General features: G+C 38.3%; 2 protein-coding genes across 2 annotated transcripts; both read right to left on the reverse strand.

The window, feature by feature from the left end:
* Nucleotides 1-866: 866 nt before the first annotated feature.
* On the reverse strand, nucleotides 867-7,799 carry LOC307264543 (uncharacterized protein). Its single transcript, XM_080045964.1, has 10 exons — nucleotides 7,697-7,799; nucleotides 6,728-6,884; nucleotides 3,921-4,027; nucleotides 3,119-3,760; nucleotides 2,666-2,833; nucleotides 2,028-2,229; nucleotides 1,822-1,895; nucleotides 1,439-1,629; nucleotides 1,210-1,315; nucleotides 867-1,120 (listed from the first exon to the last, which is right to left on the reverse strand). The coding sequence occupies exons 1-10, from the start codon at nucleotides 7,776-7,778 to the stop codon at nucleotides 1,104-1,106; spliced, it is 1,746 nt and encodes a 581-aa protein (XP_079902090.1). The 5' UTR covers nucleotides 7,779-7,799; the 3' UTR covers nucleotides 867-1,103.
* A 457-nt stretch (nucleotides 7,800-8,256) lies between these two features.
* On the reverse strand, nucleotides 8,257-17,798 carry LOC307263880 (histone-lysine N-methyltransferase SETDB1-B-like). Its single transcript, XM_080045166.1, has 8 exons — nucleotides 17,494-17,798; nucleotides 16,049-16,124; nucleotides 15,375-15,743; nucleotides 15,005-15,178; nucleotides 14,324-14,525; nucleotides 14,124-14,197; nucleotides 9,566-9,756; nucleotides 8,257-9,390 (listed from the first exon to the last, which is right to left on the reverse strand). Exons 2-8 carry the CDS (start codon nucleotides 16,116-16,118, stop codon nucleotides 9,283-9,285), a joined length of 1,188 nt encoding a protein of 395 aa, XP_079901292.1. The 5' UTR covers nucleotides 16,119-16,124; nucleotides 17,494-17,798; the 3' UTR covers nucleotides 8,257-9,282.
* Between the last annotated feature and the right edge of the window lie 5,731 nt (nucleotides 17,799-23,529).

Below are 23,529 nucleotides of genomic sequence, written 5' to 3' on the forward strand. Positions count from 1 at the left end.
TATTTGTAAACAGGGAACACTGCAATGTAGCATTTTTATAGTTATATAACCTTCGCATAATTATACTAATTGAATGTCTATTAATAGGCCTACTGATATTCAAAACCGCACATTATTCCTTGTCTCAGTGACAAACATAAATATGATTTGCATCTATATGTAATCTGAAAAAGTCATTAAATGTTGTATATTTCCTAAATGTTTTGCCTTGTTTTGGCTTTTTTGACGTTTTCCAGAATATATTTTGAGCAGAGAAGATGCGAATCAGTAACCAGCAGCCTGATCAGGTTTTGCACTATGGTATTAATCTAATAGAATACAAGCAAATATATGGGAAAAAAATAATGGAATGCAACATTACTCTCATTATTTACACAAACATCAATGTTTTCCTTTTAAAACTGCAGCAGATCCTTATTAAATAATTAATCAAAAAATAAACCTTAATTGGTATTAAAATGTCTTCAATAGTTTTTAAATGCAAGAATGTGGGGACTAGTTTTTTCTGATGTTGCAAATTACAAACTCAATATTGCTTTTAAGTTGTATATGGTATTTTTAATAACCTCCAATAAAATTACACTAAATAAAATTGTGTGAATTCAAAATTCCACATACACCTTACTTTTTCACTAACTTTTACTTTTTTACTACCATAATATCGATTAAGTCAATAATGTGACCTACAATTTCATTATGATCATAATTTTGACCTTGTTATTATTTTTGAAGTCATTACAGTAACTCAATAGAAGTAATTAAATAGAGCTCATCATTTATTTTATCTTTAACTGGTTGAAATGGGCTTTCAATGTTTTCAGGTTTCATGTTCACATACATATAGAAATAGTTGATACTTTAACAAATTAGAAAAAATTGACAATTTATTTTTAGTTAAAATCACAAACACTATAATATAAAAACACCTTTAAACAAAGAATGTATTCCTTAAGTGCTGTAGGTAGAACTTCCAGCAGCTCATATGCGGGTCTTGTAGCTGCCACTACAAAAAGCTGTGGACTGTGTATGGTGATTTCCCTTTATGCATGCACCTGGAACATCTTGGGAACACAGATTCTATTTTTTTCATGGTCCCATCAGTGCTACGATGTTGATGATTCTAAAGTACACAAGACAGAAAAACACAGGAGACTAATTAGACATTAGAAGTTACAAGAAAAAGACAATGGTTTAAAGAATTGAATTTACCCTCAGACTCGGCACGTTCACCCTCCCTTTTCAACTGCGCCTTCAAATTAGACATGTGTTCCAGACGAATGGAGCCTCTGTAGATCCACTCCAGATTTTCATCTCTCTAAGCACAATAAAATGCAAACCACTTAAAATCAAAAAGTCTAAATGAATATAACAGGGTGGGAAAAAAAATCAAGAATCCTGTTGTTAATTAGTGAATAGAATCATGTTCACAAATACTGACCTCAGTAAGAACCTGTATCAAGCTGGAGTCGATATCCTGCACCTCACACCTCTCCTGGAATCCATTTACTTCTACATTGATTTTTTGTTTCTGCCTGTACTGGGTCTGGGGCACGAAAGGCCAGACCTTCAAATACTCCCTCATGAAGTACTTGTGGGTGATGTTTTGAATGTCATCTAAAGGGTCCGTCACTGGAACAGGAAAAAGAGACAAAGACACATTTTTTTACATGAAATAAATATATATATTTTTGGAAAAAAAAAATATCTAAAATGGAAAAGTTTTAGAAAACAGCTTTAAAAAATGTAAACCAATGTGTCTGACTTTCAGAGCAGACAGCCTTGTGTGATAAAATCTTGTCAATGAGGTACATCCAAACTTACATGGTCTGCACACCAGGTGAAGATCGGGTAAGCTGATGTAGGATGGTGTGTGATTATCAGAAAAGAACAGGAACCTGGAAAAATGAAAAAACATAATCAAAGCTTTGGCTAAAGTGACCGCATTGTTTATCTAGAAAATTGTAATTTTATTGGTGGCAAAAATAGAGAAAAACATTTAAATATGAGTTCATAATGAAAAGTTAAACCTCATGCGATTTTTCCTGCCGGGAAGCTCTGCAAGGATACCAGGGTGGAATTGGGACTCATCCTCTTTACTCTTTACCACCACACGCGCACCAATATACAGGTGCTCCACCTTTGCCATGCAGGTATAGGCGATGTGGTGACCAGAGACCCGGCCCTTCCCATTCTCCTCAAAATGGATCTTGTATTTCACCCTACCATCTTCTGCAACAACAACAAAATAAAATAAAAATGAGTTTCAAACTATTCATCAAAACACCTTTTTTTGTAAAAATAGAACATACTGTATTATACACATTCTATTATATTATGTATTACAGTACTGAGTAATAATCACTAAGGCAATGTTTGCCGTAAAAAGCTTTTATAGAAATGTCATACCAAGCAATATTATGGTTTAAGTGGCTACAAGGAATTTACATTTTTGTTGATTCTAGCACACTTCTATGACCATTTCATTGTCTCAAAAATTCTTGAAGCTTGGTCTCTGTGACGATTAGAGTCATGGTAGGAACTATTTTTTCAAATTGAATCAACTCCACAGATTACATTTAGTCACATTAACACTCCTGACTACTTTTGCGAATGCATTGTGTTCCGTTTTGTGCGGCCTGGGCAAATTTCCCCCCCAACATCTTACCCGTTGTTATTATTTCCATGACTTTCCCCTGTTTCCAGCTCATGGCTTTCCTTCTGGCCAGGACATTCATGTTCACACTGATCTCTTCTTGCGGCACGTCTGGAGGGGTCCTGGCATCCTTGTCAGACGATTGGGAAAGAGCCGTTATTGTGCACACTGATGATACTCCTGTCAGTGGAAAAAATAACATCAAAACTGATAAATTTCAAGCTATTTAATTTCTTGACCTATAAACCTATATCCTTTTTTTTTTTTTAAATGTTAAGAATAGAAATTAATCCAAGGCATTGATTCCTAAACACCCACCAATCATTAAAATAAACGTTCATGGTTATTTCATTGAATCATGATTGGACCAATAAGATGGTACCGTTTCCCAATTTGGGTTACAAAACATGAAAAAATCTAACCATCATCATTGTTATTGTATAGTGTATTTTCCAAGGCCATTACCGTTGTTTTTTACCGGTGGCGTCGAGGGTTTCGCTGCGTTGCTTTTATCACCGGGTTTTCCGTTGACGTTGGGTGTTGATGTTGTTGGTATGTTTCTTTTAACATTCATATTTATGCCGACTGTGGTTGTTGCCGTTTTCGCTGCGTTGCTCTTAGCGTCAGTATTAACGTTGACTTCTGTTGTCAATGTTTTATTTGTGTTGCTCTTAGTGTCTGTATTTTCGTTGACTCCGGCTGTCAATGTTTTTGTTGTGTTGATATTAGCGTCCTTATTTGTTGTCAGACTCTTGGCAAGTTTCCCATTCGTTAGGTCCATTTTCCTCCTCTTGTTCGACCCGCTGTTATTATTCCAGAGAGAATAATTGGAATCACTCGAGTCTTCTTGTGGTTCCCACTGTGGATCCATATCCGAGTCATCGTCACTGAATTGACTCGTTGGCGTTGGTGCACGTTCACAACGATCGATCGCATTTGGTGGAAGTCTTCTCAAGACCACCACTGGTTTTCTCTTTAGAGAGATTAAGTTCTTTTTGCCATTATCTTGCTCACTGTTGTCAGGCTCTGCTAGCAGATAAACAGTTGACGAGCTGGGGGCTTGAGTCTCAGAGGGAACGGACCCAAGAAGAGGTGGAGGAGAATTTCCTTTTGAAGAAAAATAAAAGAACAGCTCACATTGTTGCTTTTTAACAAATAAACAAAAATAAACAAGTTTGCATGGTGGAAATCAACTAAACAACTGCAGACACATACATGTGACATGAAAATCACATGTTTTCATTTATCTCAAAGATTTGCATCTTACCACTCATTTCACCATCATCGTCATCATCATCTGAATCAGAGTCTCTCCACTCCCAACCCAGAACGGAGTATTGGTTTTTCACAATCTTCTCATAAGCTGCAACAGACCTAAAATAATAAGGGAGTAACAAGTAATATATAAGCAGGAGAAATTAGTCTGTGTTAAAAACAGGATTTTAGTTAAGTTTTTCCAGGATAGCCAGATTTGCTGCATTCACTCAGTTCTGTTCAATCGGCTGAATGAAACAAGATCTTGGTACAGCATGGTAACATGGACACAGTTTACAACAAAAGCTTAAACAGTGCAACAAAAACATATAACTTCATATGGCAGCCAATCCTAAACACACACTCTGGGACAGTAGAGACTGTGGGTAGGTACATATGTTGGCAGTTGGCACATCTGGGGCCTGTTTCAGGAAGTGGGTTTTGAGGCTGATGTATCTTCTGGGCTAAATATCTACCCGTGTGCAGTGCTCTTTAAACCCAGAATTTAGGTATCCTGATTGATCACCTTTCTCTCTAGGATCTGCCCTCACTTATTTCTGATTGGTGAACTCTAATTATCTTTAGACCACCTTCCTTTAGGTCTGTTAAAGACATCATCTCGCTGACATAAATTGACCAGAGGAGATGGCGCCAGCAAGTCTGGTCTCACTCCTCACAGCAATACATACTAGACATATGCATAAATGAACTAGAGCTGCAACGATTAATCGATTATTAAAATAATCGCCAGCTATTTTGATAATCGATTAATCGTCTTGAGTAATTTTTGAATAAAAATAAATAAATCCAAATTCGCTGATTTCAGCTTCTCAAATGTGAATATTTTCTGATTGCTTTAATCCTATTATGACAGTAAACTGAAATATCCGTGTGTGTTGGATATTACAATACATTTGAGAACGTCAACATGGGCTTTGGAAAATGTATCAACATTTTCTGACATTTTACGGACCAAAACACCAATCGATTAATGGAGAAAATAATCGACAAACTAATCGATTATCAAAATAATCGTTAGTTGCAGCCCTAAAATGAACCATTAGTTCTTTACGCTTTTCTGTGTTTGTGCCAATTCAACTCAGATGTATCTCTAGGCTTTACCCATAAAAAGAGCATTCCTGGATGCTCTCTGTCCCTAGTTAGATGCACAAAGTAAACATGATTTAATGATCCCTGCACGCAGACTTCTCACCTAAACAGCTCACATGGCTAGCTCTACACAAGGAGAGGCCTTTTCCTTCTTAGACATTAAACCATGCTTCAGAATGTGTCATAACGGCAGACCCTACAAGGCAACTCAGAGTATGTTCGCTCTGAGTGAGTGGAAACTCTGGGTTTTCTGTTTCAAGAAGCAGGTTCAGCGCAACTCAGAGTCCGTTACTGCGGCAACACACACCGTGAGTCTAACCTGGGGCCCCTCCCTGGTTGGGCTTGTTACCAGGTGGGGAAAATGTACACCTTATATCTTTATCATGTATCATTACTTAGCTGTAGCCGTTTTTGAGCATACCTCAGTCATTGGTTTGTTTTTTTAATATTCTTTAACCAGTAGTCATTTAAGGCGTATAATTTATTTCATTATTTGCATAAAATTGCCTTTCATGAATTTGGGCCCCTTTCCCCTTAATACCCTCTTCTCGTCCATTATATTACCCATTCTTGAGTACTAGCAAGGGATTCTGGTACTGGTCCATGACCCATTTTATCTTCTCCTCTGGGCGCCCACAACAATAAAGTGAGGCACCTGGAGGCTCTCAGATCAACTACTATGTCAACACATGATTGCAAACAGTCCTATCAGACACAAATTAAAACATTCCTTTGTAAACATTAAGTTTGTAACATTCATAATCCGAAGTGTGCAGTTGTATCTCCTGTTTATAAGTCCAACTCTGAGAGTTGGATCTGTTATTGTGGTTGTTGTCTCAGTATTTCTAAGATCACCTTATCGGACAGTCTTCCCTTTCAATTTGCATTTTCCAGCTATGTCCTTTTGTGTGATTAGCTGCATTTTAATTTACCAAGGTAGAGGATATGAAAAGCTGGTTGTCCACAGGGGTATCCATGTCGAGGCAATTTTAATTTCTTACTTCCTATGTCTAAAATTTTCAAAAGACTAAATTGCTTTAGGTCATCAACGAAGAGCTTGAGTTTTTGGTTAATAATTTCATCTTGAAATACGCTTGAAGGATCTGTTGGAACCTGTCAACGAAACTTTGTTTCATTATATATATTATAACATTTAATTAAGGTACATTACGTATTTTCTGCTTGTAACCTCTGTCCCACTGAACTTAAGAGACTAAGTTTATGGTTCCCTACATGTAAGAAGATATATGTGTCTTCAATGGTTAAAAGTTCAGCTGTGGGAGAGCTCCCCAACTTTCCAACCTTGGGAGAAAGAGGAGTATACACTCCTCCACACGGTTTCCTGGACATTGTATGAATTGCAACATCTGTTTTGACTTAATCTTGGACACACAGACCTGATGTTTTCGCACACACCATGTTCATGCATAAAGCCTGTACATACTGTTCAGTCTTTGTCTCAATCATGTAAGCTACACTTGTGATACATGTTGATTCCCCATGCTGTTACAAGTAAATATTCATTCTGCTTTTGAAGAAGCCTGACTCAAATTCTTTTATTACAAACACATGGGTTGTTTCATGATAAAATTCCTTTAACAGAACCCTGCACATGGACCAAAATGGTTGGTTACTTTTGTTTTGTTTTGTTTTCTTTACAAGATGCAAATAAAGAGGATCATGAGTGGAGTTAGTAGATGGGACACTTACTGGCACAGCTTTAGGAATTGAGCACCTTGTTTCTCCCTCTTCCTCAGGAGACTTTGGAGCAGATTGCATTTCTCCAGCATGTTATTCTTCACGCTCTGCTTGATAAAATTCTGAAGCTCCTCTTTGGTCATTTCCATCTCATCCCCGTCCATGGTCACTGCAAAACACACACGGTTTCAAATGACATCCTGAAGATTCAACAATATGTTTTACATAAAGTAATGTTGTTTAGGGGGCGGGGTAATTATTGATCGAGGATATGACTCTCTAAAAAGTTTTGAACTATGCCCTGATGACATTTTATTTTATTTTAACTGCTTTGAGTGGTCATTTGTTTGTTTGTTTGATTGTTTCCCATTAATAATAAACCGCAAACAAAAAATCTAAATCGTGTTCAGATTTACGGAGAACGTTGTGTCCCTTCAACTGATATATGAAAAGGTTAGGGTCAGTGCCCAGGAAGTGGAGTGGCACCAACCTCTCAAACTCAAGTCCATACAGACTGAGCTACAGTTTCTGTACTTCTAAATATCCCATTTTACACATAAACCATTCAGCACTGGCAAGCATCCCAGTTAAGCAGCAAGCGATAAGAAACACACATTAGTTTGGAAGTGGGAGGAAACTCCAGGGCCTTGGTCGAGTAGAGTCCAGCTGTAGCTGGATACTATTGCCTTTGGCGCGACTCCCCCTGTATTTAGTTGTTATTAAATCTACCAGCTTGGACTATTAAACGAGAACCAGGTAAGAATCACACATTAAAACCTGTTGTCTGCAGACTACTTGTGCGATTTATGGTTTGCCACTGAGAACCAAGCTAGTCTCCACATGTGAAAGTAACCGATTATCGCTGCTCTTTATTGGCTATTGGAAGAATTATCCGAGATTTGTGAAACGTATGGGCTAATCCAGATCTGCAAATGATTTTAAGCCCGTACAATGAAAGCATTTAGTAGTAGTTGTAAATACCTGAAAATACGATATAAATGATCCTCTTGCTTGTGTAGCGTCTCCAAGTTAGCTTTACAGCGCGGCTTCTTTTTCGCCTCATTCTGCAGCTTCAAGCCACGAGAAGCTCATTGCTGCCCCCTGAGTCCGTACAAACCAACAACAGGGCTCCTCTAAATGTCTAATTTGGTCAATTTACCACATTTTTCAAAAAGTGAAAAAATAATAAAAACATGAATACACACACACATGTCTATATATAATGTGGATACATAATAATTAATTTTAGAAATAAACCTATTTTTAAGATGACAAAATCCACTGATCTTCATTATCTCACCGACAGTAGGAATGTTTACAATGTGTATTAGTATAGCCTTTCATTATTTCATGCATTTAGATTTCTTCTTTGAAACACACATGGGTTTTACTAGCTCCGGTCAGCGCAGTAGTTTTCTCTCAGCGATAGTTCCGTCTCATGCAGTAGCCTATGTGTATTAAAGGGTCAAAACAGATACTGTAAAATAACTGGAAGCAGCGAGGTCACATATGTAACAATTTATATTTATTGAATGAGGCAATACATTTAAGATCTGAAAAATCGGTTGATAACCTAAAGATTTTCTTCAGTTACAGGTTAACACACAGTAGGGTTACAATGAGTAAAGTGTTTGGCGTGTTGGGGCAGAGAGCAGGATAAAATTGACTAAGAGAAATTTCGATTTGTTTATATGAAGTTGACAACACTTTCAAATGATGAGCATTCATACAATGCAAAACATGTTTCATTTGATTTCTTACAAACCGAAGAGTGACAAACAGTAAGCCATACAAAGCAATTCAATACATGGAAATCAAACTGGGTGGTAGTTACATGGTGTTGGCACGTCAGAAAAAGATTTCCCAGGAAATATAAAATTGTACAACTGAAGGATAACAGGCATCAACAAAAAAAAATAACAGGGAAATCTAACTTGTTGCAGCTTCCTAAAAGCACAATTCACCAGTAGCTGAAATATGTAGTAGGCCTACTTTCACTCTTTTTAACAAATATCAGCTCACACGTTTCCTTTATACAATAATGGAAAAAAATATATATTTTAATCCAACCACAGCCAGGACGTTTTTACAGACACCGCTTGATGCGTCTTGCGAATTAACAGAAACTGCAGATACAAATGGAGTGCACCAATAAAAAACTGAAGAAAATGGTTATTGATGATCAGGCCACTTCCACTTGTTATATACAAAATCTAAAATGTTAAGGTTTCTGCTCTCAACAAACGGGGCTTGGTCCATTACACTGTTAAAAAAGTCAAACAAAATAACAAACTAGGAAACTTTAATTCCTGTCTGTGAAGAGCACGGTTCCTTTTTTTTCTTCTATATGTTTTTTTTCTATATACATAAAGCCACTTGAATATGGCTGCCAAAGACTCTTCTAAATGTTCTGTTTGTTTCTCTATGTGTAATGAAAAAATAGCAATAATCCACTGAGTTATCTGCATGAGCACCCAAAAAATCCAAGAAATATGATATGATCATGATGAATAATGATTTCTTAAACATTCCAGAGCCAGATTAATTCTTCCTGTGTCTGATGCCTTCTAAACATCCGCATCCCCTTGCTCCTCCTCTTCTTTCATTTGCAAAAATCTTGCCATGTGTTCAAGTCGCATGGAGCCTCGATGGATCCACTCCTTCTCTTGATTCTCCTGAGAGCCAAAAAATACTATATATTAGGGGTGGTTAAAAAAATTTAGTGGTGGTTAATGTATGTATTTTTATATGTATTCCCAGCCCTACTTTGTATAACGATAACCACAGATATATAAACAAAGTAAAAACATCAAAACTTTAGAAACATAAGCGGAGTTAAATGATACTGACCTGAAAAACGACCTGTATCAAGCTGCAGTCGACCGCCTGCACCTCACACCTCTCCTGGACTCCATTTAAGTCGGCATTGAGGCTCTGTCCGGCCCTGTACTGGGTTAGATGTGGGTACGGCCAGTCCTTCAGGTATTGTGTCAAGAAAGACTTGTGAGTGCCCTCTGGAAGGTCGTCTAAAGAGTCTTCCACTGTCAGGAGAAACAAAAACAAAAAAGTCACTTGTTTTCATTAAATGTTTGGTTGTACAACTGTAGGCACAAATGTCCCAATTTTTTTTTTTTTTGGCATTTTTATGCTTTTTATTGATAGTGTAGACTGTAGAGACAGAGTTGAAATGGGCAGAGAAGGGAGTGACATGCAGAGAACGACCGCGGGCTGGAATCGAACCCGGGTCCGCTGCTGGCCGAGGCCCATGGGGGGGACGCCCTACCAACTGAGCTAAGGGCTCCCCCAACTGTTACACTTTTTGAATGGGTTAAATACTGTTGAGGGTCTGTATCTATCTATCTATCTATCTATCTATCTATCTATCTATCTATCTATCTATCTATCTATCTATCTATCTATCTATCTATCTATCTATCTATCTATCTATCTATGTATATATCCATCTATGTATGTATATATCCATGTATGTATGTATCTATCCATCTATCTACAGTCAAGTGCGAAAGTTTGTGAACCCCTTGAGCCTTTTGGAATTTTATTTATTTTAACCATTATTAATTCATTTTTATCAATACCAGTATTTTTTATATGAAATAGTGGTGGGCCGTTATCGGCGTTAACGTGCTGCGTTAACGCAAAACTCTTATCGGCGATAAAAAAAATATCGCCGTTAATCTCTTATTCCACCTCCTGTTCGGCTCAGGGGAGATGGTTCCCTCCAGGGCCGATGGCTGTTCGCCGTCAGGGTGAACCCCCTTCCGTGTGTTCTCTGGTCGGGTAATAATGGCCGGGGGCCGTTGTTGACACTTGAGGAGCCTTTATTGCAGGAGCGAAACTTCTCTCACACACCCGCCGCTCTCTCTCTCCATCACTTGCCCACGACACACACCACCTGGCTGCAGGATCGCTAATGTAACACTCAGCGCCAAACCCCCTTCACAAATCTGTCTATTCAATGTTTACTTATGAATGTATCCATGTACGTAACTCTGACATGTACATAACTTAATTTATTGTTAATAATATGGTCTGTTTATAAATTCGGCATATGATTAAAGCATCTAAACGCCCGTAATCATGTTAAACGTTTACTGTTTTTAAGTTATTAATGCCACTCGCTCCCGCAGATACACAGCAGAGGGAGGTCTTATATTCAGCCATTGCTAAAGGGAGTGCTGTATTATGGAACGGCCGCTGTGGTACGAAATTCCAGTCTCAACAATGTTTCCTACACGAAATTATAACTCTAGCGTCTACAGCCCGTTGTTTTCATGTAGTGTAACTTGTGTAATGTGTTACATTATTCAGCTGTTGCCGTGATGTCGGCTAACGCTGATGCTAATGATAACTAGCTCTCCGTCGCACAATAGACTGTAGGTTGGTGTTGCAGCCAGCTGTTAGGTGAAGCGCTGTCCCACAGGTAAAAGCCATGGACCTATAAAGCCTGTCCAATATTCACTCTAGTCCAGCTTCTTGAAAAGTTTATAAGGACTTTATTATTTATGTAAAAATTATATTTAATGTTTCACTTGAAGCACAAAAGTAATGGCTTTATTTTCTGTTATAGCCTATAGCCTACCCAACAAATTAGTTTTTTCGTTTTTTTTAAGCACAAAAAACAGTGCAATGTTGTGATTTTTAGCCTTATATCTGATTAAATTGTTAGAATATTATTTGTTCGCAATAATTAGACACTCGTTCTGATGACGAAATGAAAGCCACCTGGCTTGAGAAACACGTTCTCAAAGACTTACTTTGAGTCATTATTTAGGGAGCACACACATATTATGAATGAATTCAAATGAGCCATTTTAATCTAGATTAATCTAGATTAATTCCAAAATTAATCTAGATTAATCTAGATTAAAAAAATTAATCTATGCCCACCTCTAGAAATAACAGATGTTTGTTTATCAATTCAACATTTTTATTTTCCAGAAATCAATTGTTAAAACAGATAAAACAAATTATTTGACGAATGTTGTATGTGCAAAAGTTTGTGAACCCTGAGCTGCATTGCTTAAATCGAGCAAGGTAAACACAATCAGGTTGGCCAAATTGGTTGATGAAATAGACCAATGTAATGAGAGATCTTTAGGAAAGAAATTGGGCGGCACTAGATAAAACAGAGATAAAACCAGGTCAGTTTAGGCTCACCAAAGTGAACCCATACAGGTCAGACATGCTAAAAGGGAAACAAATCTCAGAGGATCTCAGGAATAGAGTTTTGATGTTACACATTTGTCTGGGGACAGTTATAAATTCATAAAAAAAAATTTGAGCTCAATCGGTCCACCGTGAGGCAAATCATCTACAAATGGAGAGCTTTAAGAGTGACTTAACATCTGCCTAGAAGTGGACTTCCTTCAAAAATATCCTCAAGCGCCACAAGAAAAGTGATTTTTCAGGTAAAAGCCAACCCAAACATTACACCTGGAGATTTGCAGACAATTTGAAACCACCATTATTCACTTGGGAGAAGGTTCTCTAGGTGGTAGGCAGAATTGCGTTTTTGCCCAAACATGGCGGTTTTGGTTATGACCAAACAGTTCAATTTTTGACTAATCTGTCCACAGAATAAGACTTCAGGTATCTCCAGGTGCTCTCTGGCAAAGTTGTGACAAGCAGTTTTGTTCTTTTTTGAGAGCAGAGGCTTCTTCAGCAACCATCCCATGAAAGCCATGTTGACTGAGTTTTCTTCTTATTGTGGAACCATGCACATCTGTCCCAGATGCTGCAAGAGAGGTCTGCAAATCACCAGATGTAATGTTTGGGTTGGCTTTTAACTGAAAAATCACTTATCTTGTGGCGCTTGTGGATATTTTTGAAGGAAGTCCACTTCTAGGCAGATGTTCAGTCACTCTTAAAGCTCTTCATTTGTAGATGATTTGCCTCACGGTGGACCGATGGAGCTCAAACTTTTTTTAAAATAATTTATAGCTGTCCCCAGACAAATGTGCAGCATCACAACTCTATTCCTGAGATCCTCTGAGATTGTTTCCCCTTTTAGCATGTCTGACCTGTATGGGTTCACTTTGGTGAGCCTAAACTGACCTGGTTTTATCTCTGTTGTATCTAGTGCCGCCCAATTTCTTCCCTAAAGATCTCTCACTACATTGGTCCATTTCATGACTCAATTTGGCCCATCTGATTGTGTTTACCTGCTCCATTTAAGCAATGCAGCTCAGGGTTCACAAACTTTTGCACATACAACATTCGTCAAATAATTTGTTTTATCTGTTTTAACAATTGATTTCTGGAAAATAAAAATGTTGAATTGATAAACAAACATCTGTTATTTCATATAAAAAATACTGGTATTGATAAAAATGAATTAATGATGGTTACAATAAATAAAATTCCAAAATGTTCAAGGGGTTCACAAACTTTCGCACTTGACTGTATGTATATCTATCCATCTATCTATCTATCTATCTATCTATCTATCTATCTATCTATCTATTGTAGTGTATTATGTTACTAAACATTTTATATTAAGCTATACTGCTTCAGGAGGACACGACACTGAGTTAGTCTCATCTTGCAGGGACCAGAGTTAGGAATGTGGATTGCTTAAGTTGAGGAAGCCTGTAGGTATGATCACGCTAAAAACTGCAAACGTGATTGTGATTATTTAATTTAAAAAAAGTTAATTCAATATTCCGAGCGGGGAGACATCTTTTAGTTATCTGGCCTGGGTTTATTTGCTGATCTCGTCCCCCAATAACTCTAACCCCTAACCCTAAATGTGACGGTAAAGTGTTAGGGTTGAACAGTTGTCAGCCTGGTTCTTCAGCGGAGTCGGCCAGGTAAAAGTTTCCGAAAAAAGGGCCTCACAGCCATGTTTGGTGCTGGAGAGAGTGCACCCATTGGTGGTTGACAGTGTTCACGCCATTTAACTTCCGTATTTGAATGAGCCATCCCTCAAGACTAACGATAGAATCAAACCAATTTGATAATCAAAATGGGAAGAAGACTGACTGAAATCGGGTCGGCTGACCACCTCACTTCAAATGACTGAGATTAAGGGCGCCCAACTCCAGCAAGACTCCCATGATTTCAGTCCGACATTGGAAATTTGTCTGCTACTGTCAAATCGTGTGAACAGTCGTGTAGTGTAAGCCCAGCATTAAGGAGTCCCAGGGAAGAAGTGAAATGCTTTACAAACTAGAAAAATTCCTTGGCTTCTGAAAAATAAATGGTGAAATTTAAAACGGGGGGAAAAATAAATGAAAGCCTGTCTGAAATAACCTGTTATTTATTTTTTATAATTAATATTTTTTTAAAGGGATAGTTCTCTTTTCAGAAGAGGTAAATAATGGCCCTCCGAGTGATTCAAAAATATACAGTAACTCACTGGACAGGGAATAACATATGCCAAACTCACGTGGTCTGGTCACCAGGTGAAGTAAAGGTAAACCCACATAGACCGGAATGTGGTCATCCGTAAAGATCAAGAATCTGGAAAATGAAAATACACGTTACCTCAAATCAAATCTTTAATTGTATTTTGCATTAAGACGTTGTGATGTTTTCTTTTTCCAAATCAAACTGTGGTGATTCACAGACACAGGGATGGACACACACCTTAAGCGGTTCTTTCTGCTGGGGAGCTCTGCCAAAATTCCGGGCAGGAAACGGAACTTGTTTTCTTGACCCCTGACGATCACACGGGCACCGACGTGCAGCTGCTCCAGCTTTGGCGGCGTGTCAAAGGCGATGTGGTGGGCGGACACTAGGCTCTTCCCCTTTTCTTCAAAATGAACTTTGTACTTCAACCGTCCGTCCTCTGCAAGTGATAAAAAAAAACATCAGAGGTTGACTTTGTTAAAGTCACTACTAAGTTATGTTTTGCTTCATTGTGGTAGGAAAATAATTATAAAAGTGAAAAATACATTGTTCCATCTAAATATACAAAACATGGGGCAGCTCCAGTGTTGTATATAAAAACCCATAATAATTCAAACAAAGCAAAAATTGCAACCTACCACAAGTTCTGTTATCATCAAGCCTTCAATTATAATTAATAAAATGACAGAAAATAGATGCAGAAAATGAAGTGTGGTCCAATTCATTTTCCCAACGCCCAATGTCCCATATTCAAATGTACTTCTTTCCTAGACAAAAACTAAAAAATATAGTCATAAGTAAATAAAAACAGAGAGAAATAGGCAATCCTCATATTTTAGGCATCTGTGCTCGATGGACATATTAAATGATTAATGTTTGTAATAAAATTCCCTGCTAGAAATAGAATCATTTTCATACCCTTTGTTACCAACTCCACTATTTTGCCCCGCTGCCATCTCATGGGCTTCTTCCTGGCCACCACTATCATGTCCACTGTGAGCTCTGGTTCCGGCAGGTTAGGACGCACATTTGAGGTTTCATCCGAGCAAATGGCAAATGCAGACGATATTATTACAGGGCCTGGCACTGGCACTTTGGAAAAACCCAAAATATGAATTAAAAAAACGTATGAGCTTGAGGGATTGTAGGATATGAATCACTGGAGACCACTCAAATTATATTTTTTCATACATATTCACAAATGTAATAATAATGTGTCATCAGGCATCAATTCTGTATCATGCTTTTGTTCGTGGTGTTCATGTCGTGGCATTGTCGGAGGCCTTACCGTTGTTGTTGCTGTGGTTATAACCGCTCGTTGATGGTGCAGGTGATCTTGTTTTGTTACGCTCCTTGCGTTTTTTCTTATTGCTAGACAGTGTGAAATCAGAATCGCTGGAATCGTCCTCGGGCTCCCAATGCATATCAGAGTCAGAGCTGCTGAGAGATTCGTCTTCACTGTAGAACTGATGAGGCGTCGGAGGCCGCAGAGCGCTGATCTTATAATCAGGGAGCCTGGTCAAGACCACTACTGATCTTTTTATTCCATTAAGAGATTCAATTTTTATTCCATTTAGAGAGTCCTGTTTATGTTTCTTCTTGCTGGGAGTTTTACTTGTGGAGGGAAGAGAGTCACACCAGGAACCAGACATGTTTTCTGCAAAGGAAAAAAAAGCATGTGTAAAACTGTTCCTTGCAAACAAAAAGCTGCAACGATAAGTCAATTAATCTGCATTTTATTTATTGTGATGTGTTTTCATTTTCGAGCAGAAATGGCAAACATTTGTGTTAGGAGATATTTGTTTCAAATATTAAAGCGGATCAAATGCTTTTTGGTTCAGTACTCATTTATTAATTTTAATTCAAGGACACAACTTTGTGCTTTCAGAAGTTCTCACAGAGTTTTACAAAACTCCTTTATGGTCAAACTTTACTTTTCAAATAAAACAATCATGTGATTACCATCATCCTCATTTTCTCTGTCAGATTCTGTCCCGCTCTCCTTTTTTATCTCCAACTCATCCACCTCCATGGTCCGCTGCAACACACACAGACACAAAAATACATGTAGTTTAAAATAAGGTTTTGAACTCCAGTGACCTTAAATGACATTGGAGTGTAAGTGGAGGCAGTGGATGTGCCAGGTGTATGGTGCACACTACTAGAACCCAACCCCAATTCATAATGGCATGATCAGTAAATAAAACTTGATTGTTTTTATAAGCCATCATTGGAAACACAACAGCTTTCATCCCTGTCAGCAGCTTTAATTCATCAGCCATTAGCATTTATAATTAAAGCTATAGTGCGCTAATTTTTCATAAATTAAAGGTGCTGTAAGCGGAATGGTTCTTTTAGCTAACTTCCTGTCAGTTACTGTAGTTAGCAGTCCCCTCGCTCGTCCCTACGTCACCACATTAATGCACTGCGGTCTACAAGCAGCAAGTTATCTAGCATCATCTCAGATCCATAAGTGTGATAAAACATGATAAAAACCATCAAAACAGACATTGGGAAGGATTTTTACCTGCTCCGCCATTGTAGGCGCATAAACATTCACCCATGTGTCGCTCTAGCGTGCACCGGCAGTGAGACCATGAGTGAGACGGGTGCGGACGGGTGTCGGTTTGTAGCGTTTTCTCTTGTGATTGGATAAAATTTCGGGATACTACATAAAGTTTAATTGCTTATTACATGCAGAGCAGCTGACAAAGAGAGTGACTTTATGAAACGCGCACATCATGTAAGAGATTACTGTATGAATAAAGCGATTTAACACTTATATTAATATAAATAAACCGCTTACTTCACCTTTAATGTAGGTTACATTCAAGCCATTGCCTAATGAGTTGACAAAGTGTATTAAGCCTGTCAGCTCACAAAACTCTCTCTGTATTTCTCCTCGGTATGGCAGCGTTTACAAACTAGTGTCAGGAGGCGCAGGAGCTCAGAAAAATCCCAAGTCACATCCAAGAAGTTTGTTCAGGGGTTGATTGTACATTTAACAAAAAACCTGGACGTACAGCAGAAGGTATAAAATATATGCGGGAAAGCCGAAGGCTTACCTCGTGTAGATGCACCAACAGTGTTGTTGCAATTACTCCGAATTCCTCATGAGGGACAACAAAATGTACGCACTATAGCTTTATTACAGATGTGCAATAATTCACTTGTGCAATTATTTGACTGTAATAAATTCACTTAGTTATTATTGCAGTATTACATAGCAATGTTGATACTTTTTATACTTTCAGCCTAATATTGTTTTATTTTTATGGTGTTAGGCTATAGGCTACAGGCACATTTTGTTTACCTTAAGCTCATTGTCATTTCAATTAATGTTGGTAATTTATATATCTAAGTGGGGCTTAAGATAAGAAAAGTTGTACCAAAACTCGCTAGCTTACCTGTTGTGATGTGGTTGTGCAGGGATAAAGGTTTGCGATTATGTATTTTGTTCGTAGTTTTGCTGCAGCTGGGCTAAACACCACCACCGTTTGGGCTAAGCTACAAACCCAGCTAACACTGAAAAAAGACGACCGGTATGAGTAGTACACCGTCGACAAGATTTTATATCGTGCCTGTATGAAAATACAGGCGTGAAATTGTGTCCAGCTGTGGAGCTGTATGTAACAAAATGAGAACAAAGGTATAAACCGAGAATCCTCCGTTTACATCGCAGCTGTTCGAGCTGTTCAGGCCTGTGTTATTGTGTCTTCTTCTTCTTCTACTTCCTGTTTTAATTTTCGGCAGTCTGGATGCCTCGAGGGCACATTACTGCCTCCCACAGGCCAACAATATATTCCCATGTATTAAATTGGAGCTTCCTCTTATGCTGTTTTTTATTATTCAACTATACGGAGCACTTCCGTCCCCTACTGTCATGTTACATTGTCCTAAAATTCTTATTATCAGCCCTGTGTTTTGTAGATGGGTAAAATAGCCATGCTTTAAAACCAAATATTTGTGCTACTGTTTTTGGTTTGTTATCATATCCATCCATGTGTCTAATTCTTCTATGCCTTAGTTTATTCTTTAATGACCTGTCCTTATTTTTTTTTTCTATTTTGAAGCTGTAGCGTACCTTCTTTTGCCCCCATGAGGAATTCTGAGGAATTACAAAAATCATTGTCGGTGCATCTACATGAGGTAGCACTTCGGTGAAACCGCATGGATTGTATACCTTCTGTGGTAGGTCCAGGTTTTTTCTTAGCAGTAGAATCAACTACTGAAACATTTCTTTGGTGCTTCTTGGACTTTTTCTGAGCTCCTATGCCAGTTTTGTGGAACTGATAGGCCTTAATGAATTTTGTGTCAACTCATTTGGTATATGACTTGAATTTAACCGACATTCATTTATTTGAATGGAGTGGAAAATATCAAACATGTATTTTACAAAACTCAATAGGCTTTATACAAATATAAAAAATCATTATGAATTGTAAATTGTTCATTAGCAAGACCATGATCTTGATATGTTCCATCCAGCTATTGAAGCTTCACCCTCTGTATGACATGTGAGAGAAGAATTAAAGTGCTTTGCCTGAGCATTGGGGTTCCAATATTTCCTCTCAGTTTTTTTTCACAAACACGCTAGATAGAAGCTGCTTCATTAACAGGCTCTTCAATGCATATTTTATGAGACAGTGGGCCCTGCAGGTCACAGACATTACTTTAATATTTATTTTGTGGGACCATCGACGTATTGCCTAAGTATGCAACACAGCTGTGTTGTTATGAAAGTTATGAATAAATAGTATAATTAAAGTATAATAAATATTAATGTACGATTAATTCCTTAGTTTGACAGGTCATTGTTGGATAATATAGAGTGTATCTTAACTTGTCCTTAAGAGTTCCTTTGACTGACTTTTACTGATTTCCCCTTCAGGTGATCTGCTCCTCCTGGTAGGAGGAGGTGGAGATGGAGGCGTAGGGATCCACCACAGTCTGGGCACATCGCACCACCGTTGCCAGCAGGAAGAAACACAGGAGGCAGAGGAAGAAGAGAGCGAAGCCCAGGTCCACATCCACCTCAAACTGTGTCACATGCTGAGAAACCCTGTCCATGTGGGCGATTCAGGGCCGCTGACCCCTTCTCTTACTGTTTCTTCTCCTTGTCAGACTTCAGCACCACCACCTCAGGAAAAGGACAGGTGCTTTTCGAGATGATGGTGCCAGAAACTTCATGCCAGAAATACAGAGAGTCAGACTTCGATTAAAGAGGTAACAGCACATACCACGTAGTACTTCTTGTACTACGTATTGAGTCTTGAGCATCCTGAAGGCTTACTGCTTTAGATGCATATCACACATCTTCAATGCCCCCCGGTTTGATATCTGTAATTTTATTGTACAAATATCACAAAATGGCATAAATGCAGCCAAATATACCCTCAAAACATGGTATTGCCATTAAAGGTGGATTCCGCTATTCTGGAGAAAATCAGTGAACCTCAAGATCTGCTACCTGGCCGTACTGTGTGTGCACTAGGAGAAAAATAGCTAGCAACATGCTAGTTTACAGAGTATTGGTTGTGTATTGACCCTGGATTTCTTTTCAGCGCACACACAATACTGACATACAGCAGATAGTTATGAGATATTAACTGATTTTGACAAAAGGTGCATTTGACAACAAGCACTCTCCAGTATCTCTTACTACACATTTAAGTAAAGAAGTTTTCTACCGATTAAGCATTTCACCTCTACAATGGTATCTCAAGATCGTCAGACAAATGCAGCTGAACCAGATAAATTCAAATTTTTGTTGCACACTTTTGTCTTGTCAAAACCTGGTACCCACATTACCCATAAAACAATGCCACCAACAGTTGTGTCAAAGATTGAGACAAATAAGTAGTGGGCTACAGAGGCCAGGAAAAAATCTATCTCCTTTTAACACCCACATATTATTTTCATTTTCAAACTTGTAGTCTTCAGTCGGCAATTTATCAGAGTCTGGGCAGCCCCTGTGGTCCCACAAAATGAGTCATGCAATTTATTTTGTTTTGTTTATAAGTGCTTACAACACGTCTAAGCACACTTTGATGTATCCCTTTTAGTAGTAGCTGCACATTAGACCTTCCTGTGACTGTCAAAATATTACTGCAGGTCAACATTTCAGGCCATAAAATACCCCCTGAAATAATACTATTTTTAGAGGGCTGTAAGTGTTCTCGTTTTCTTTTCATCTTTAGATTATTTTGTTGATTAAACAATTAATCATTTTGTTTGTTTGTTTTTGAAATTACCATCACAAAGTCATGGAAAGCCACATGTCTAAAATGTCTTATTCTGTGCAGGCAAAACCCAAATATTTTTATTTATTTTAGTTTACTCTCACATTAAAACAAACAAGAGCGAACATTTTCCAGAAGGTTGATATTTAGCTTGATATAAAATACTTTTACTGATTAATCGATTATCCAAATAATAAATGCTACATACATTTCTGTCAATTGGATCAATATACCTGCCAAATCCATAAAAAAAAACATTTTCTGGGATATCATAGTGCTCCTCGTATTGTTATGTATGTAAGTTATGAGCATAAAGCCTTTAATGTTTTTACCAAAACAGACAAATTAGCTTAACAAAATTAATAATCAAAACTTAATGGTAGACAAAGGTATTTTAAGTCAAATTCAGCTCTTCTACTGGTGGGTGAATTTGTTTATATCACAGTAAATGCAAAAACAATTGACAAATCACAAAATAAAACTTATTCTCACTTAAAAAAAACTTTCTTTGTAAATATTACTGTGATGTCTTTTACTGTGACATCACAGTAATATTTACAAAGTACGTTTTTTTTAACCCTATATTTCTCTTTCTGTGATGTCACGAGAAAGAGAAATATAGGGTTAAAAAAACACTCTTTCTGCCTTTTCTCAGGCTAGGATGAACCGATTTAATTTTTTTTGCACATTTATACTACATAGGATCTCAGAATTCAATACACCTTCATATTCAAACCGGTGAAGTAGGCCTTTAACTTAAATGATCTCAAACTCACCATTTACTATCCAGTCTTTCCACCGCCTGTCCAAACCTGTGGAGTGCTTTCATAGCATCTCTGAGGTTCCTTAATGCTCAAGTTACATAGGACAGTCATCGGTTACCAAAGTCTTAACTGCCCCCCCCCCCCAAACCTCTACATCCTCCTCCCCTTCTTCTTCCCCCTCTAATGATCGTAGGAAAGTGAGCAGCCAGCAAACGAGTTCCTTCTCACTCACACACACACACACACACACACACACACACACACACACACACACACACACACACACACACACACACACATACACACACACTCTCACACACACACACACACACACACACACACACAGTTACAGTGTAACTTTTTCATATGAATGAATGCCGGTTACATTCAAGTCATCGCAATAAGAGTTGACACAAAGTTGATCAAGCCTATCAGCTCCACAAAACTCTCTGTAATTTTCAGTCGCCCCCTGACACTGGCGCAGGAGCTCATAAAAAATCCCAAGAAGCACTCAAGAAATGTTTCAGTTGTTGAATCTCCTACTAAGAAAAAACCTGGACATACAGCAGAAGGTATCATATTCATGCATGATCACAGTAGGCTTACTTCATGGAGATGCACCGACAGTGTTGTTGTAATAACTCAGAATTCCTCATGGGTGCAACAGAAATTATATGCTATTATTATAACTTTAAGCACTTTAATCACAATTAAATGCGTAATGCCAACCATAACCTAAACTAAATTCTAACTGAGCCTTAACCCTCAAACAGCCCTTTGAAGAAGTGAGGACCAGCCAAAATGTCCTCACTTTCCAAAAATGTCCTTACTCCAATGGTTAAAAGCTTAACACGGTCCCCACAAAGCTGCATTTACAAGAACACACACGAGTGCATACGAGACATTACATGTGCCATCCATACACTTGCTCCCCGCGACCTCCCCCTGGCGTGTAAAAGCCTCTCCATTAATACTTAAGCAGGGATTGAATAACGGCCCACACAGTTCACAAGTGAATAAAACACCCCACAGCTTTTGTTGCTGCGTCAAGAGGGACCTTCACCGTTGTCATCGACTGGGCCTCACACCACAATTAAGTCAAGCACCCTGAGGTGACGCAGAGCTTATTGATTTTCACATGGGAGGAGGAAGCCGAGTAAGCAACGGAGGAAGTAAAGGCAAAGATTTAGGACAGGGAGGGAGGAGGTGCACTGGACACATGAGTGAGGAGGTCATGGGTTACCGCCCAGACGGTATAGTAGGAAATGCATTAGCGATTCAAGTGTAAAGCAGGATGGAAATTGACCCTGCCGCATTAAAATGGAGATTGTTACAGGGACAGGAACAGTGCAGAGGCTGGGGTGCTTGGCACGGGGGTAAAGTGATCCCACTCCATATGCAATTAGCCGAGAAGGCCTTTTAGGGCTGTGGCCAAAATAGTAAGGGAAAGTGGCTGAAAAAGGATGGAAACAAGTACTGGTTTACTTTTATTTCTTGTAGGACGCATGCTCAAGGCTCCCAAACCTTCCATGGTCCTTTATGAACACAAACACAACTTTTTTTTCTTTCACTGGGATAATTATAATAAAACCTTTTTGGCACTGGTCCAGTATGTCACCGCTACCTACACTGTGCCATCTGATAGTGTAATAGCTCCCACTTTGCCTTCAGGCCTACTCTAAACCAGTGGAACCAGTAACTACTGATGGGTGGTGACTGGATTTCACTCCAGTAACTTCTACTTTCCAAAGTGACAGAATATCTCCAAGGCATGTTTTTTTTCTTCTACTTTTTTTTATTGAGAGGTAAATTCTTCTTAGCTCCTGAATAATGGCTGCATCATTTGGTTGTTTAGTCCAAAGAAATGGAGTACTTCCAATCAAATCCTCAACAAATCGAAGGGGAATTAGGGCAATAACAGGCCATGTATAGGATGTTTTTATTATGCCTTGGCGCTGGCAATAGACAGGGTGCTGGAGGCATTATGTATTCGGGTTGTCTGTCTGGGCCATTCCTGTGAACGCTTTGAGGGATTTTTTTTTTAGGGAACTTTGCACACGTCAACTCTGACTCCAGGATGAACTGAATAGATTTTGGAGGTCAAAGGTTTATTTAGGTCGCAATAACATCGGAGGCATAGAACCACCAAGCAGTATTTCTAGTTTTTTTAATGTTATACAACATTTTTAAAGAACAACTAAATAAGTAAATTGACATATTTGTGAAAATAAGTTTATATTACAAATAATTAAAAACAATTCCTGGTTCCAGCTTTTTAGTGTCCACTGCTTTGTCTCATATGATTTTGAATTCAAATCTGTTTTTTTAACTGTTATTCACAACTGAAATATTTATGATTTAATTTAAAAAAGACAATAGTTTAAATAACCATTAAAGGAGCTGTAAGCGGAATGGTTCTTTTAGCTAACTTCCTGTC

The sequence above is a fragment of the Ammodytes marinus genome (assembly GCF_949987685.1).
Source record: "Ammodytes marinus genome assembly, chromosome: 17".
Classification (NCBI taxonomy): Eukaryota; Metazoa; Chordata; class Actinopteri; order Uranoscopiformes; family Ammodytidae; genus Ammodytes; species Ammodytes marinus.